This window comes from Dicentrarchus labrax, unplaced genomic scaffold (assembly GCF_905237075.1).
Source record: "Dicentrarchus labrax unplaced genomic scaffold, dlabrax2021, whole genome shotgun sequence".
Classification (NCBI taxonomy): Eukaryota; Metazoa; Chordata; class Actinopteri; family Moronidae; genus Dicentrarchus; species Dicentrarchus labrax.
The window spans coordinates 7,031,305-7,046,458 of NW_026136706.1; the positions used below are offsets into that span (position 1 = coordinate 7,031,305).

General features: G+C 41.5%; 1 protein-coding gene across 1 annotated transcript in view; it reads right to left on the minus strand.

The window, feature by feature from the left end:
• tmeff2a (transmembrane protein with EGF-like and two follistatin-like domains 2a) overlaps positions 1-14,144 on the minus strand; it is a 101,263-nt gene extending 87,119 nt beyond the window's left edge. The window contains exons 1-2 of the mRNA XM_051405006.1: positions 13,326-14,144; positions 1,692-1,801 (exon numbers count right to left, since the gene is read on the minus strand). Coding sequence (XP_051260966.1) covers positions 1,692-1,801; positions 13,326-13,515 — 300 coding nt within the window. The 5' untranslated portion in view covers positions 13,516-14,144. The remainder of the gene's footprint in view (positions 1-1,691; positions 1,802-13,325) is intronic.
• Between the last annotated feature and the right edge of the window lie 1,010 nt (positions 14,145-15,154).

The following is a 15,154-nucleotide window of genomic DNA, read 5'->3' on the forward strand; positions in this document are numbered from 1 at the left end:
AAAAACAACTCATTTTCAGGTACAAGAGAGCATGTTGCTTTATAGCAGTTTGACTCCGGTTAGCGAGGGAAAGCCTTGGCTCTTTCAAGAGTCAGTGTGAGGCGAATCTAATGCATCTTGGCAATGAATAGTGTCCATTGATTCCACCACACCAAACTCCCTTCCTCTTCACAGAGCCCCTTGCATGTCTCTTCCTTGGGGTTTTTTGTGTGAGAGTGTGTGCCCACCCATCCATAGATTCTCTTAGAACAAAGAAAATCCATCCAAGATGAGAATTTATACAACTTTCATGTCTCCTCTGACAGTCCTGAATGAATTGCCAGAAAGAGAAAAATCTTGGACCTATTTATTTGACACTGATTGGGAATGACTGATTATTTCAGGGCATGGCAGCAATTGCTAGGCCAGGAAGGTCATGTTTACGTTGACTGATGAAATGAAGACAGTGACATCAGAAACCTTCCACACAAACAAACAGAAGATGCATAGCAGAATTGACCTCAGACCCAATGTATTAAGCCAGAAATTGTGGTATGACCTGCTCTTTTCTGAGAGAGCGCCTCAGTGCACAGCGACAGCAGTATCAGTGTGAGATCTCCTGAAGAGGAATGGAGCTGTAATGTCATTTATCTGCAGGCCTCTGTTAACGTTTGCTCCAAGGGAAGTACGAAATTGAGATAAAAGCTGGTGACCAATCGAGTGTCAGCCTGCCTAGTGCCTGGCTGCGCTGATGACGCGCTGATAAAAGCGACGGATGAGAACACATGCTACGTCTTCAGATCTCAGTGGCTTCATTTATCTGGGGCTCTGCATAGCATATTAGTAGGCAAAGCTTGCAAACGTTATACCAAAATCAATACTCAGCTGGCTGGTTTGCTCCTTTTTTATTATAGGTCTGCTCGTAAAGTTAAGTATGAGTCATTATCAAGAACAGCATAATTTCCTAGATTTATGCTATTAACGAGGGCCTTTCAGTCTTTGGCCTCATCAGTGGCAATCTTGTTTATGAATGCAGAAAGCGTACAGTGGTCCAGGATAGTGACATGGGGTCTCACAGGGAGCTATAAACTGGGCTTAGGCAGTCCAACAATCTTCCCCTGGGGCTAATATTGTCCAATCAAGACATTGGACTTCGATCCAGCTGATTATAACTCTTAACAATGATAATTGTGTCAGATTTGCCACTCAAATCTCACAAGTACAAGTTTTCAGACAAAAGCATCAGAAAAAAGCAGACGTTGCATTGTATCCGCTACAGCTATCTACATAAGCTAACTCCATAAATTGGTTGTAATCCCACAAACTAATGTAGTTGGTTAATTAAATGGCCTTGGAGGTAACGCTTGGTTACGACTAGTATGGTAGTAAGCCACGGCAACAATTGCATCTTATGTTAGAGCAGATAAAAACTCCATTCCTTACACTTTTGCCCTTGTGTTTTTGGTTTTAGAGTGGCTTTTAAAAAGATACCACTTTTCAAACTCTTTAAATGCAGAGAATTGTTATTGTCAATACAGCTCCATTCACACCACTAGCTTGACGGGCCTGCCATAGCTATAAATGGTTGCTAAGCTATGATTGGACAATTACCATTAGGAGACGGGTTCAGCAAACAGTCAATTACCACCAAATACACCTCAAAACCCCCCCAAAAAAACAAGCAATAAAACTGTAACAGGAACATCTCTTACCTTGAAGTCGCAAATGCATGTCACCATGTTCCCAATTCTTAGACACTCCCCATCGAACTTGCATGTGTTGGTGTCGCATAAGAACAGGTCTGTGTCCCGGTCATCAAAACCTGGAGGACCAAAGCCAACAAGAGACATCAGTGACTAAGTGTTTCTCTGTTCAGCCCTCAAGCAACTCTGACCTGAGCCCCATTCAGGGTCATTCATAATGAGCGTCTACCATTAGTCATGGCTCCCACAGCACAGTGCACTCTCTGATCACATACTGTGCACTTTATAAAGACAATGCTAGTACACGTTCTTGTCCTTAGCTGCCAAAATGATGAAATGCATTTATAAAACCCTGCTCTCTAGACTCTACTGGAGGGATGAACAAAAGGTTTTTCTTCATTTGGTGTTTTGATGATGGTGGTGGAGAGTGGTGGAGAGTGCTGTCTAATGCCTCAGCCCAAAATCTCCCATATGTGTTCAATAGAGGTGACATCTGGTGACCGTAGAGGCCATGGCATAGGACTCACATCATTTTGTGCCCTGTTTGGAAGCATCTGGTTTCGCCCATGTTTCTTGTAGCCTCTATGTTTTTCCTTTGTTTGTGTACAACGAGGCTGGCTCCCGGGGCGTTGTCCTACAGACGTAAACCTGGGATATGATCCGATTCAGGCTCTGTTAGGGATCTCAAATGACTCCAACAATGCATCCTGAATCAAATCAAAAAGTCACATGGGCATGGGACTGTTGACTGAGCTTGGGGCTATTTGTCTACCTGAACTGATTGCTTACAAGAAGCAACCCCATCTGCATGTAAGCTTATGAATTTAAAAGTACATTTAAGTCTAAAGTCAACGGAATTCCACCTGACGTGGAGCTGGAAATTTTATAATTTAAAGAGAAAGCATTTTGATGTATCCTAGTGGGGCTTGTTTACCCTTCAGTACAATATCATTCATTTCAAGGTATAACAAGCAAATGTGATGTTTTATTCCAAGTTTGCTGTAGGTATAAATTCAAATAACCGGTGAAAACGTTAAACTCATTATGATACTGAAGATATTTGCACAGGCCACAATCATCCTAATTCATGCACAGTAAAACAATTCCAGTAGTATCATTTTCTGCAGAGGCTATTTAGGACACAAACCCTTAAATTGTTAAACATTGAATTCCTGATTGTCTGATGATAACACAAAATGATCTGCTTACACCTTGTTTTGTGATCCATTTTCTGATTCTCTCTATTTGTCTATATATATATATATATATATATATCTACATATTTGGGGAGCTTAGTGTAGAAATTGTGCCTTATTATCCATCTATAAAATCTGCTACATCAGCTTTAAGAGATACTGGAGCCTGACTGATATACCAATGCTTATATTATCATAGTTTATCACAGATCACAGTCAGAACAGTCAGAATCTGCATAAATCTTCAGATATGCAAAACAAAATTGCTGTACAGTCATGAATGACAAGCGGCTTCCATTGCTGCAGCTGTTCGTAGTCAATCATTTTTCTTAAGCCATATTGTGTGTTTTTGTTTACCATTCATGTTTATGTTCGATGTCCAGTATGGTTTGTCATCATCTTTGATAATAACACAACATCAAGCTCTAGTCTTCACCTTTAGCTCAAGTGCACATGCAGGGCAAAGAAACAGATGGATTAACCGTAGAAAAAAGTACTTGACAGTACTGACATAATCTAGTTTAGAGAACTGTCAATGAATGCACATGGGTTTGTTCCGAAGTATTAAGTCACTAGTTATTTTATTCCAAAACAAACAAGCAAATACTTCTTTGAATCTCACTTTCTGAAGAAACTACAAAGCTGTCTTCCGACCACGCTTGCAAATAAATCCCAACAGCGCCAATGCAGCAAAAGAACAGAGAGACCATGTGGAGACTGATATGGTGACTGGATATAGATGTAACACCTTATATAACAGTTGTTATTGTGCCAACTGGTTAGGGTAATTAACTGAAACCTAAGATCGCAGCAGCTTTTGGGCTTGGTGGTTTTAAGCATTTATAAACTGTTTAATGAAGCATTAAATAAGACAAGTACTGTAATTCAAGAAGAGCCGGTAGTCCAGAAGGCATGGTAAAATTGGAATTTGAAGCAGAGGATGAACATCAAATATAGTCATCTTTGATGTTCAAAGATGAACAATGTGGTGTTTGTTCCTTTATTTGTCTCAGTTCATGCTTTGTGGTCTTATGAAACATTGTTTTAACTAGGCAGCTATGCATGCAAGGTATTTTGACTATGTGAATCTCCAATCAAGTGAATATGCAGTGAACAGTTCAACCTGACATAGTTTAATGTGTTCTTTGTCAGCTTAATAAAAATGCATCAGCTCTTCCAGATGGTGAAGTACATACAATCTCTTAAAAGTAACATAATTAAATTAAAGTTATTTTAATTAATCTTACTTACAGGCAATTCTGTTGTGAACAAAAATCTCCTAAATGAGGGCTTAATTGATCTCATTCAGATATTCTCTTTTGACATGCCAACTTCAACCGGGAGCAAAAATGTCATATTCAGCTTGCTAACAGCTCTCCTGGAGCAGGTACGATGCCACTGTCAGGCTCCAGCACACTTCAGCAGCATGTCTCCTTACAATATGGCCACGGCTGAGCATTCAGAAGCTGTGGCTGGTAGGCTAGCTGGTTGTTTTAATCTGTTTTCGGCTTTATTGTTGAAACACGTATTACCTATGACAGAAATAGCCTACAGTCATCACAAAATAAAGCATGGGGTTTAGATTAAAGAGCAGCAGACCTTGAGATGATCCACCCAGCCAGATTGACCGGATGGGACCATCCCACGACGGAGGGTGCTGTGACCCAGGGAGGACAGGGAAGAGATCCGGATGGGAGCCACACTGGCTCAGCTTGGACTTCAGGCTGCTCCTGGCTAATGTCCGGTCTGGACGAAATGCAACTCCGGCTGGCCAAACAATGGGAAATCAGAGACTGTTGTGCCCACATCTTTACAGAGACCTGCTCATTCCGAGCCAACAGAGCGCAGGACAAGAGGAGGTAGACTCTGAGTTTACATCTATGAACACAGCAAAAGTAGATGGACGTTCTTTTTATGTGAATATATCATCACTATCTGGTTACTGATGTTTACATTCAACCAGACGAAAATTCAAAAGATGCACTGCAGAATTATGTCCTGCAGATATGTACATATATGTGTAGCATGAAGGAACTGCAAAATTTGATTTCATTATACAGCCTTGTTTTGTAAAATGATAAATACTTTTCCTTGATTGATCACTACCCACTACCCCAGGACATAACTCTATGGTATGTTTCAGTCAGACTTGAGGTTTTAACATGATTCAGACAGTTGCATTCAAATACAAAAAGCCATCCTCCAGTGTGCATTAACAAAAACACAATCAAAAAGAAAGAAATTATCAGTTTTACTGTTAGCGTGATCATTACTTCCAGTTCGTTTGAAAAGAGCAATTTTTCAATGAACTGATTATTAATCTCCATTGGTGATCCAGTTGCTATTTACACAAAACCTCACAAGTGCTGTTCTAAAAAAAGAGTAAAATAAAACTCAACACGATCCCCATAAAAAGGTTATCTTCTGACCCAGCAGAAACTTTAACAGGCGCACACACACACACACACACACACACACACACACACACACACACACAAAAGAGTTATTCCTAATGTCCTCAGCTTTGAACTCTACAAGCCAGATATTTTACAATGCTATTTCCTATTCATAGATGTCTTATTATAATAGACCCTCAGACTCAGCACCTTCTGTAACCTAGCTTTAATAACCAATGCCCCTTTCCACTTCAAAAAGCCCTCCTTGGCATGAGACAACCTATCAGGAAATAATACCCAATGGAAGAGAAGCCCAATGCTAAAACGAACCTGCTATTTGCCAGGGTCCTGAATGACCATAAAGTGCAAGCTCTCTGTGCAAATATGCAATCATCGAGCCAAGAGCAGTGACATGAGAGGTCTCGACACTTGGAGTGCATGGATGGAACAAAGCCCTTAGCCCCAAGAGGGCCATACGAAGCAATCTGGAAAGCCACAAAAAATTGGCACCCATGCAGGCAACTGACATGTTGAAAATATTCACTGGAGAGAGGCATTGTTATGATCACAATCACACTACTGGCTAGGTGTATACAAATGATTGGAAAATATCAGATCCTTTTCAACGCCAGCTGGTAGACTCTTTGTAAGATGGGAAATGTTTTCTTTTTGTGTGAAATTGCTCCAAGCTACTAATTTGATATTTGATATTTGAGCTTTTTATTCAAGGTCCTCTGGACAGCAGGCTATGGAAAACCAAAGAAAAGAAGCAACTGTTCTTAAATGAAAGGAAAATAGGAGAGAGTGTGGCTCCTCCTCATGCCATTAAAGTGTCTTCTTTACCAAGAAACAGATGTGGAGCTTGGACATCTTCAGGAGCCAGTAAGCAAGAAGAATACATGTATGACTTGTAAACTATAATTTAGAGGAATCCATTGCCAGTCATCCTTATCATCTTGTGCAATCAAGATGCAATCAAGATGAATAGATACAATTTAAAAAAGACACTTGGTCTATACTGGAACCACAAAAGAGGTTGTTTCTGTGAACTGTTTGCAATGACGCAAGTGACGTATCAGCTTTTGTTATGGATGTCAAGCCTCTGAAGCAAACAAGTATAAAACATAATAGAATAAATGATCCAGATGATCACCTCAGGGCCAGCAGTGTTTGGACTTCAAAGAAACTTCGGTACAAATCTCAATTAGTTTTATGACAATGATTGCCTTAAAGCAAGTACAACTAGAGATTTACAGTACTGGTACAACCTGAGAGGTAATTTCTCATGCTTGTCAGTTAAGGGCTTTGGGAATGCAATATTCCTAAAAATGTTGTTTCTTTCGCAGAAATAAATGACACACAATCACCCTGACGTGCAATTTAGTTTTCATCATCCTAGTGATGAATGTTTTACCCATGAAACAAATTTGCCGGTTGCTTTTTAGATACTCTCAAGCAGCAGCTGTGTTGAATTCTGCAACCTGTGTGCATACATTTGTAAAACATCAGCATCACTACTTGCAAGATTTGTTGTCACTAAGTCATTTCTCTAAGCCATTAAAACGTGAGCATAAGTCACAGGCTCCAATAAGAGCTGTCAGGGAGAAACAGAATTTTTAACTTAAAAGTTTTAATTGTAGCTTAAATCTTCTTTGTTCAGTTCTCCTTTTTCAATTTTCCACACTTACTACTTCAGCTTTTAGGCTCATCCACACAAACACAAATCCTTTTCCTTGGTGAGCAGGTAAAGATACTAACCCTGACAGCTCTGCACACCCATGGAGTTTTCTGGCTCTAACATTCACATCCACACCATTTAACAAAGTAAAACATTTAATGTTATTGTTCTATCTCCAACACCTGGGATCCATTTCTGAGCTAAAACCCAGAGTGCCTGTCTAAAAAAACAGAAAGAAATAGAGTGCCTGTGTAGTAAAAGAAAAAAAACCCTGAATAATGACAGTAAAAGCTGCAAAACACTTTCCTCTTTCCTTTAAACACTTTGGCTTCAATCTCCAAAATTTTAAATCATGTCTACACAACATCCCTATAAAAAAATTATCTTTCAAGATGAGCATTTCCAATGTGCAGAAATACTCATCTGCAAACATAAATCAACCATAACTGTCAGTTTGTCTTTTTGATAGAAGCTGGTTTTGGAAGTACTGAATATCAGTAGGATAGGCTTATTATAAGTCAAGGAATCTTTTTTCAAACATTAAATACAATGTAAAATACTGCAGCACAGTTAAACACTCAACCCTGATTTAAAATCAGGTGCTTAAAGAGCAACTTGTCGGTTGATACCCCTAGTCCAATAACGTGTGGCAAAGCAGTAACTGCATTTTAAAACATCCATCCACACTTAACACACAGTGACATATTTGTAAAGTAGTTCTCCACCTCAGAACAGATACGCTGGTTGGGATGTCAAATAAGGGAAAGTGGCCAAGCTAGGTCAAGTTCAACCCTAACGCTGGTTTTCACACTGATGAGGTTGAGGTTGTCTGTTCATACTGACAGACCACCGTCTTATAAGCATTAGGTGTCCAGGGCACTAGGAGTAGACAAGAATCAAAAGAAATAACGGGTGGCAGAGAGAAACTAAGTTGTGGTGTGAGGAGAGTCAGTGGAGAACTGGGAAGGAGTCCCTGTGAGTGACTGCTGTTAGCTGACAGTAATGCTCTTAATAGGCAACCTAACGCTGTGACATTTTACTTCACAATGTTCTGAAGTATACCAGACATTGCCAAAACTAAAGTACTACTACTTACTGTTCCTAAGCTTGCAGAAAGTCATGACTCCTTTTAAAGTGTGTGCTGGAAAGAGTGGAAAGTGGAAAGAAGAGCTGCTGCTGACCAATCAATGATTCCATAAATGCCAACAGTTTTGAGTAATTTTTCATGCAAAAATGCAGTTTTCAGCCTCTCAAATATGGAGATTTCCTGCTGTTCTCTTTTTGATGTCATGTTTAAATGAATGTCTTTACATCTTAAGACATCACCTTGATGGACTTGATGGAGATGGACCTTTTTAACCCTTCATAGACCAAACATTTAATTGAATAATGTAGAAAATAATCTGTAGTTAAAGGTTGAAAGAGAAAAAGCGAGAGAAAGAGGCCAACTCAGAAAGAGAGGGAGAGAGAGAGAGAGAGGGAGAGAGAGAGAGAGAGAGAGAGAGAGAGAGAGAGAGAGAGAGAGAGAGAGAGAGATAAATGAGATGTTTTACATGTAGCACTGGGCATGAAAGTTTTCCTGCTAGGAAAAATGTAGACTCGATGTCCTGACAGGCTGGAATTTGCACAGCCTGAACAAACATGATTTCTTTCCATGATAATGATGAAACATCGGCTGACAACTGACCTGACACACTGCCACTGGCTAGACTACAACTGCAACAACAAAACTGAACATTACAAAAAGTTATTGTTGGAAGGTTGATAGCATCTTAACGGTAAACATCTAATGGTAAATAATTCTAATAACAATGAACACGATATTCATGATTATTTGAGCTGTCATTGTTCTGTGCGTCTTCATATTTTCACCACGAGGTGTGGTGCTACTTACTGTTGTGTTTTTTATGTATCTCTCTGTTCTTCTCTATGTCAGATGATTTCTGCTAATTTACTTCTTTTAAAACTGTGAGCATGCAGTTTAGGAGGCGATATCCCTCTTTCATGCCGTCTTCCACAAAATGTTAATGAGTGCTGGTTGATACAGGTACTGTGTGTCAGGGGCCTGGAAAACTTACACTTCCTGCTCCTGCCCCGCCGTTCCAGGAGGAGATTACAGTGAGCTGAATAATTAACGAAAACAAGCTGGCAAACATCAAATATTGAAAAGGTAATGTTTGTATGCTAACGATTAAGATGGCAAGCGAAGCACTTACTTGTCTAAAAGAGAGAGCTTGTCAGCCAAATGCATCTCCTCCTACCTACCTGGAATTTCGCAACACTAAGAAGAATGAGGAGTCCTTCCTCCCTGTTTTAAGCATTGTTCTGATCAATAATTAAGTAGACTAAATTAATAATGAAGGTTGAACAACCACAGTGGTGAGACATCCTTTCTTGACCTCTCCCTCTTGGTCTTTTTTTCTATAACTTTACAACAGGTTATCACATGTTTGTGAGAGATATAGGCCTCATTATGTTGGGTTATTAAAAGGCACAATAACTCCAAGCACTAAAACCACTCTCATCATTATCATGTCCCAGTAAGCCATGATAGTGTACTTTAATTACAGCAAGTCTTTGCTTTATTTTCCTGTGTGGAAAATACTGTTAATTTCAGTTAAACAACTTTTAAAAACTCCCTCACTCGCAACCAGTTGCCAATTAGTAACTTCTAAACCCATTTTTTTAGTCCTCCCTATCACTGCCTTCTCTCATAATAATTCACTGTTTTCTGTCAGAGGTGTGGACCGGCATGCAAGGGAAGTACTTTTGACCTCCGTCTTGACAAATCTTGGAAGCAGATGGCCAATTCTCTCCAGACTACTGGTAATTCACTCCACTTGATGGGATTTACAGGGGGCTTTGCATATTCTGCACTCATCCCTGTCACTTCAACTATCAAACCATCACACAGCCTTTCAGAGTTAACAATAGCAGGGGGATTCGGAGAAGAAGGGATTGAGGCCCCTGCACAGAAATACTCCCACAGGAGATGTAAGGTTTATCATGGGGTAAATAAACTGTGGGTAGACATTCATATAGCACCACAGCAATCAGTAATCTCAACTACTTTTAATTCTGATAAAAAATAAAAGGCATTCAGCAAGAGATGAATATTAACATTCTCAGCTTAATCTCGTTACTGGATATGGATGAATAAAATGGCAAAAAGACATGAGCTGATATTTGGCCAAAGTCTGCAAGTGCACCTATTAAAGATAACACAGACTTCGCTCATTTATCTAAAGTGATACAAGCCAAAAATTACAGGCAAAATGCCACCGCTAGTTTGACTGTGATAATTACACAAAATGTTGAATACACAGTCAACTGTGCTGGATGAATATAAAAATGTGTCCAATTAGTTTGAAAAGAGTTGGCTTTCCATATTCATTTACAGAAACTTAATTAATGGAGGATCAGCTTTTCTGTGTAGGTAAATTAACATCGTCACAAGACCTCAGTCACCGAATCGAGATTTAGCTACTTGGTTTAAAAAAAATCTTAAAGCTGCACTAATCAATATTTTTTATGTTTAAAAAAAAGGTTTCACTCGTAGTGATGATCCCTTTCGCTGTACAGAGTGTTAGCTGTGTTAGCGTCTTTCAGCCCATTGTTTTGGTTTTAAGGCTCACAGCTTTACCGCTTTGGTTCAGTCTCACCGCTCTCATCGCCATCGTTTCCAGCAGCAGCAAACAGCTGCTTTCAGCAATAAAACTCTAATAAACCATCGCATTTAGGGACAGATCCAGTAAACATAGAGAGGCTAAAACCACTTTCCGATTCAATATCATAGTGTGAATTTTTTTTCTACACTTTGTTCTAGCCATCATTAGCATCCCTTTAGTCAGTACTCAGATAGATAGATATAACACTCAGATATTTGGCTAATTTTCAAAACATATAGCATGTCGAGAAGTGGGAACACAATCTCTTCACTACTGCAGTTTCACTGATATATGACTCATATATTGAGTGTTTTTACAAATCCTGCCTAATCTAGTGCAGCTTTACACATTACATGACACACTGGGTTCACCAAAGGCATCCCGAGAACAAGTCTATCTCTGCACTCGCAACCGAACAAAGATTAACTTAGTGTCAAGATCATTTTGGGATCCCCTTTTCTGCCTCACTGAAGCCTTCAATGGCAGTTGTTCACAGCCAAGCCACAGATGCAAACCAAACAGAATGACAATCTTTGTCAAACCAAGTTCCCCCCCGTCTATTTTATTCCATGAAACAGAATCTCATTCAGTGCTTGTTCAAAGACGCCACTGCTGAAACTGGTACCCCGTTCCCATTTCCATTACTGAACTCATCACCAAACTGTTTTTCAGCCTGCCTTATTCTCCCTAGACTGAAAACTCTCACACATTAGTGTTGTTGTTAAAGTGTATGATATGCAGGAAGGAGTGGATAATTAAGCCCTGTGCAATTACTGCCCTGTTTTTTTTATTATTATTGAAAGAGGTTTTATCTTTTTTCACGATGGACCACGTGTCACTTGTTCTGTTTTATTAATTCTAATTGATGCTGGGTGTGTGTGTGTGTGTGTGTGTGTGTGTGTTGAGTGTGTATGTGTGTGTACAAGTGTATGCATTGCTCTCAGTATATGCACTTAAGCCTCCTCAAGGCGTGCTGGATAAAAGCCTTTGTCGAAATGCATATGAGAGTGTGTCAGGAAGTGGGGAGGTAGGCAAGTGTGTATTTGGACAGGATGTGTACCATTATCTGTCATTACGAGCAAATCATCACCACCATCAACAGCAGCACAAAACAATCCGGTTTACTTGATGGAGAATAAACCTATGCTTGAACACCAGAGTCAATCACTGCGAAGTAACAATAAAACACACAAGCTGATTCATCACTACTACTATTGGCATTTGTTGTGGACACTAAAACTGTGTCTTGGAAAAGTCAATGAAATCCCTTTAAAGCTTCATCTTTAAAGAATGTATTAATTATCTTCCAAATGTTATAAATCTTAATAATACGAGATTATGCATTTGGTCTTGTTGTTGTTTTAACTAAGCTTTTTAATTAGCCCATTAACATAATCAAATTCATTTTAAAAACTTTGATATCCAAATGAGGTCCCTATCTTCTGAGAGGGAATTTGTTTGTGGCTATTTATTTATCAGAGAGTTGTTATTTAATCTCCTGCCAGCTACCTGTCACCACACAGAGCCTCTCTGTGATGTTTGTGATATATGAAAGAAATGTTGTCCCCTCTCTCTCTTTCTTTTTATTAACATGTCATCCCTGTGCAGCCTATATACACTGCTCCTCTGTTTCAAGCTGCAAACGGCAGTCATGACTCCATATTGATGCGCGGCTGTTATGAGCTATAATATCAATACTGCTACTGCCCATGAGTGTGTGGAATCGGCTTGGAGCTATTTTAAGGGTTCAGACTTGGACAGGCGACAGGGGAAATATATGGCGGCACAGTCGGCTGATTTACAAAGGGAGGCGAGGCTCTGTGCTCTGCAGCCCGGTCCGCTTCCTTTTATCGCTCTGGGCACCGAGGGGAGAAAACAAGTTTACAGCTCGGTGGCCTATAAAAGAAACGACTACATTTGTATGTAAAGTAACACTTGATTAAACGACCGGGATATCCAATGAGCCTGTAAAACTAGATTTATAATTTCTGGTGCGATTCTTTATTATTTTTTTTTTTTTATTAGAATTTATGGGAATTAAAGCTGAAACTGTAGGTGGAAATACTCCGGAGTTGACCAGAACCGTTGCGTTCAAGTTACACAGCGACCACATGAAGTCGCCTATTTCGACTTAATGCGCGTAAACCTCCCACTGTTGGAATTACTGTCGTGGCGCACATCAGGTTATTGTGGTGACAGTCGTTTCTCTCTGCCACAGCCTTATTTCGCGTTATTAAAACAATGCTGCTGTGTTCACTTTGCCTCGGATCGAAATCATCGACCTCTCGCCTGCCAAGTGCTTATTCTGACATGATCGGCGGTGAATGCCTCGCTGTCATGCGCCGAGCCAAAACTCAACAAGGCTAAATGCACATCAAGCAACCCCCCCCCAAAAAAAAAAAAAAACTCTGCATCCTCTCACCACGGGGCTTTGCAGTGCTCCGTATCTGCAGCCTACTATATGCTCCACGATACCGACACCAAAAACCGCCAGGCACGGTTGCTGGATACACGCATGAAGCCACAATAATAAAAGAGTGAGAGCTCTTCTAAACTTTGATCCGGTCCTCTAATGCCTGCTCAGTCCCTGTTGTTTACCAGCCCTACTACATGCTCAACTTGGACAATGGGTGAACATCTCTAGATAAAGCACAAACAGAGGCTGGAGCGAGGCTGCAACTCTGCCTTCATGGTATGACTCTCACCGGAGCAGTTCCAGCCGGTCGGCGTCTGGCAGTCGCTGAGGGAGGAAGGGAAGGCGCGCAGCTGCTCCACAGGTAAAGTGGCGAGAAACGAGACGAGGGTGATCCTGAGCCAGCCTCCCGCCGTCCCGCTCCACTGGCGCAGCCGTCGGGGCTCCTCGAGCGGTGCCTGCGCCGCCACTGGGAGACCCATATCTCACTGGTCCCGACAGCACAGGCAAGGTGGGAAAGAGAGGCAGACGCGCACCGACAACTCCAATCCCGGCAGGTTCAGCGGGGCGCCTAGAGACCGACAGCAGACCATTTTCCGAGCGACACCGTGCGCCCCATGTAGCAGTACCCCCGTGTAGATTGACCAAATGGGTTCCGCCCGATCCAGGGGAGGCTGCTGCAATAAGAGGAGGACTCGGGGAGGGGGGGACGGCCGAGGGTTGGTGAGCGATGGAGTCGGTTCTGTGGGATGGAGTCGGGTGGAAAAGTTAGCCAGGCAAGGCAAGAAGACTTGCGAGAGAGGGGGAGGATGCTCAAGGATGAGGAGAGGGTGGGGAGGGAAAGATGGGAAAGAAAAAAAAAGGGGGGGTGATATAAAGGGAGGTAATAAAACTGAGAGGATGTTGCTAGAGTATCCCAGGGACAGGGTTTTGGAGACGACGGCAGTTGTGTAATAGTATCCACGGGTGAAACGAGCAGCTCCACCAACACGAGCGGAGCGGTCCTCCCGTTTACTTTGTATGTGCGATGCGTTCACGGTCGCAGCGAGTTGGCGTTTGGCTCTCCCTCTCTCCCTGCACCCTCTCTCCCCCTCTCTCTCTCTCTCTCTCTCTCTCTCTCTCACCAGCAGCTGGTTCCACCTTGGTTATGATCACGTGGAGTATGATGCGAAGAGGAAGTGGGGGGGAGGTGTGGGTGGGGTGTTCCTCTTTAATAATTGGAATATCTTACTGGTGGAGTAGGCAAAAGAGAGGAAGACAGGATGAGAGAGATAAAAAAAAAGGAAATAAGGGAAGAATGCAGAGAAAGACCAGAGAGTGCTCCAGGCCTGGTCCTATCAGTTGGTGATGCCTACACCACGGATGGGCAGTATAGGGGAGGATGCACTGCCTTTATAATTGGCTAGGAGCATTTAAAAAGTCTACAGGAATCGATTCGTCCAGCCTGGCCTGGGATAATTGCTCCGCTTTGAAATGGCACTGACGCTATTCCTGGGTCTCTGCCTGCAGGCAATCCAAAGAGACCTCAATATTATTCATATAGTTTTGGACATAAGCTACTGCTGTCACGCGGTGCAGGATGCGGCTAGTAATTGACACGCTTTCGGCCATGAAAGCCCTAGAATGTGTACAGCATCTGCGCAAGTTAAAGAGGTCAAGTCTAACATCAGGTTGAGAACACTCACCCTCTTTGAACCAAGGAAATTAGAAGCCATGCGCATGGAAAAGCCCTTAAATAGAGGAAACAAAGAGGTTGCTGTTACGGCCTGTCACGACTATGAAGACACTTGACCTCATGATGTTAAGGAAGCAACGCTTCAGTTGCCTGTAAACAAATAAACCTTTTGTTGCTTTTCACCAGATCATTACATCATTTGTCTCAGCTAATGGGATTCATGACACGCAGGTTTTATATGCTGCTGCAAACAGCAACAGGTCACATATGGACACACACCTGCAACCCAGAGGTCTTCTGGAAGAAAGGAAGGAAGAAAGAATTTTTTTTTTTTTCTCAGACGTGCATAGAGAGGGGGATGGGACCTACAGGTGCACAAGGACACATCTGAGATGATGGTAATAATGGCACCCCATTAACATTGTCATGTGTTGTTAATGGCAGTG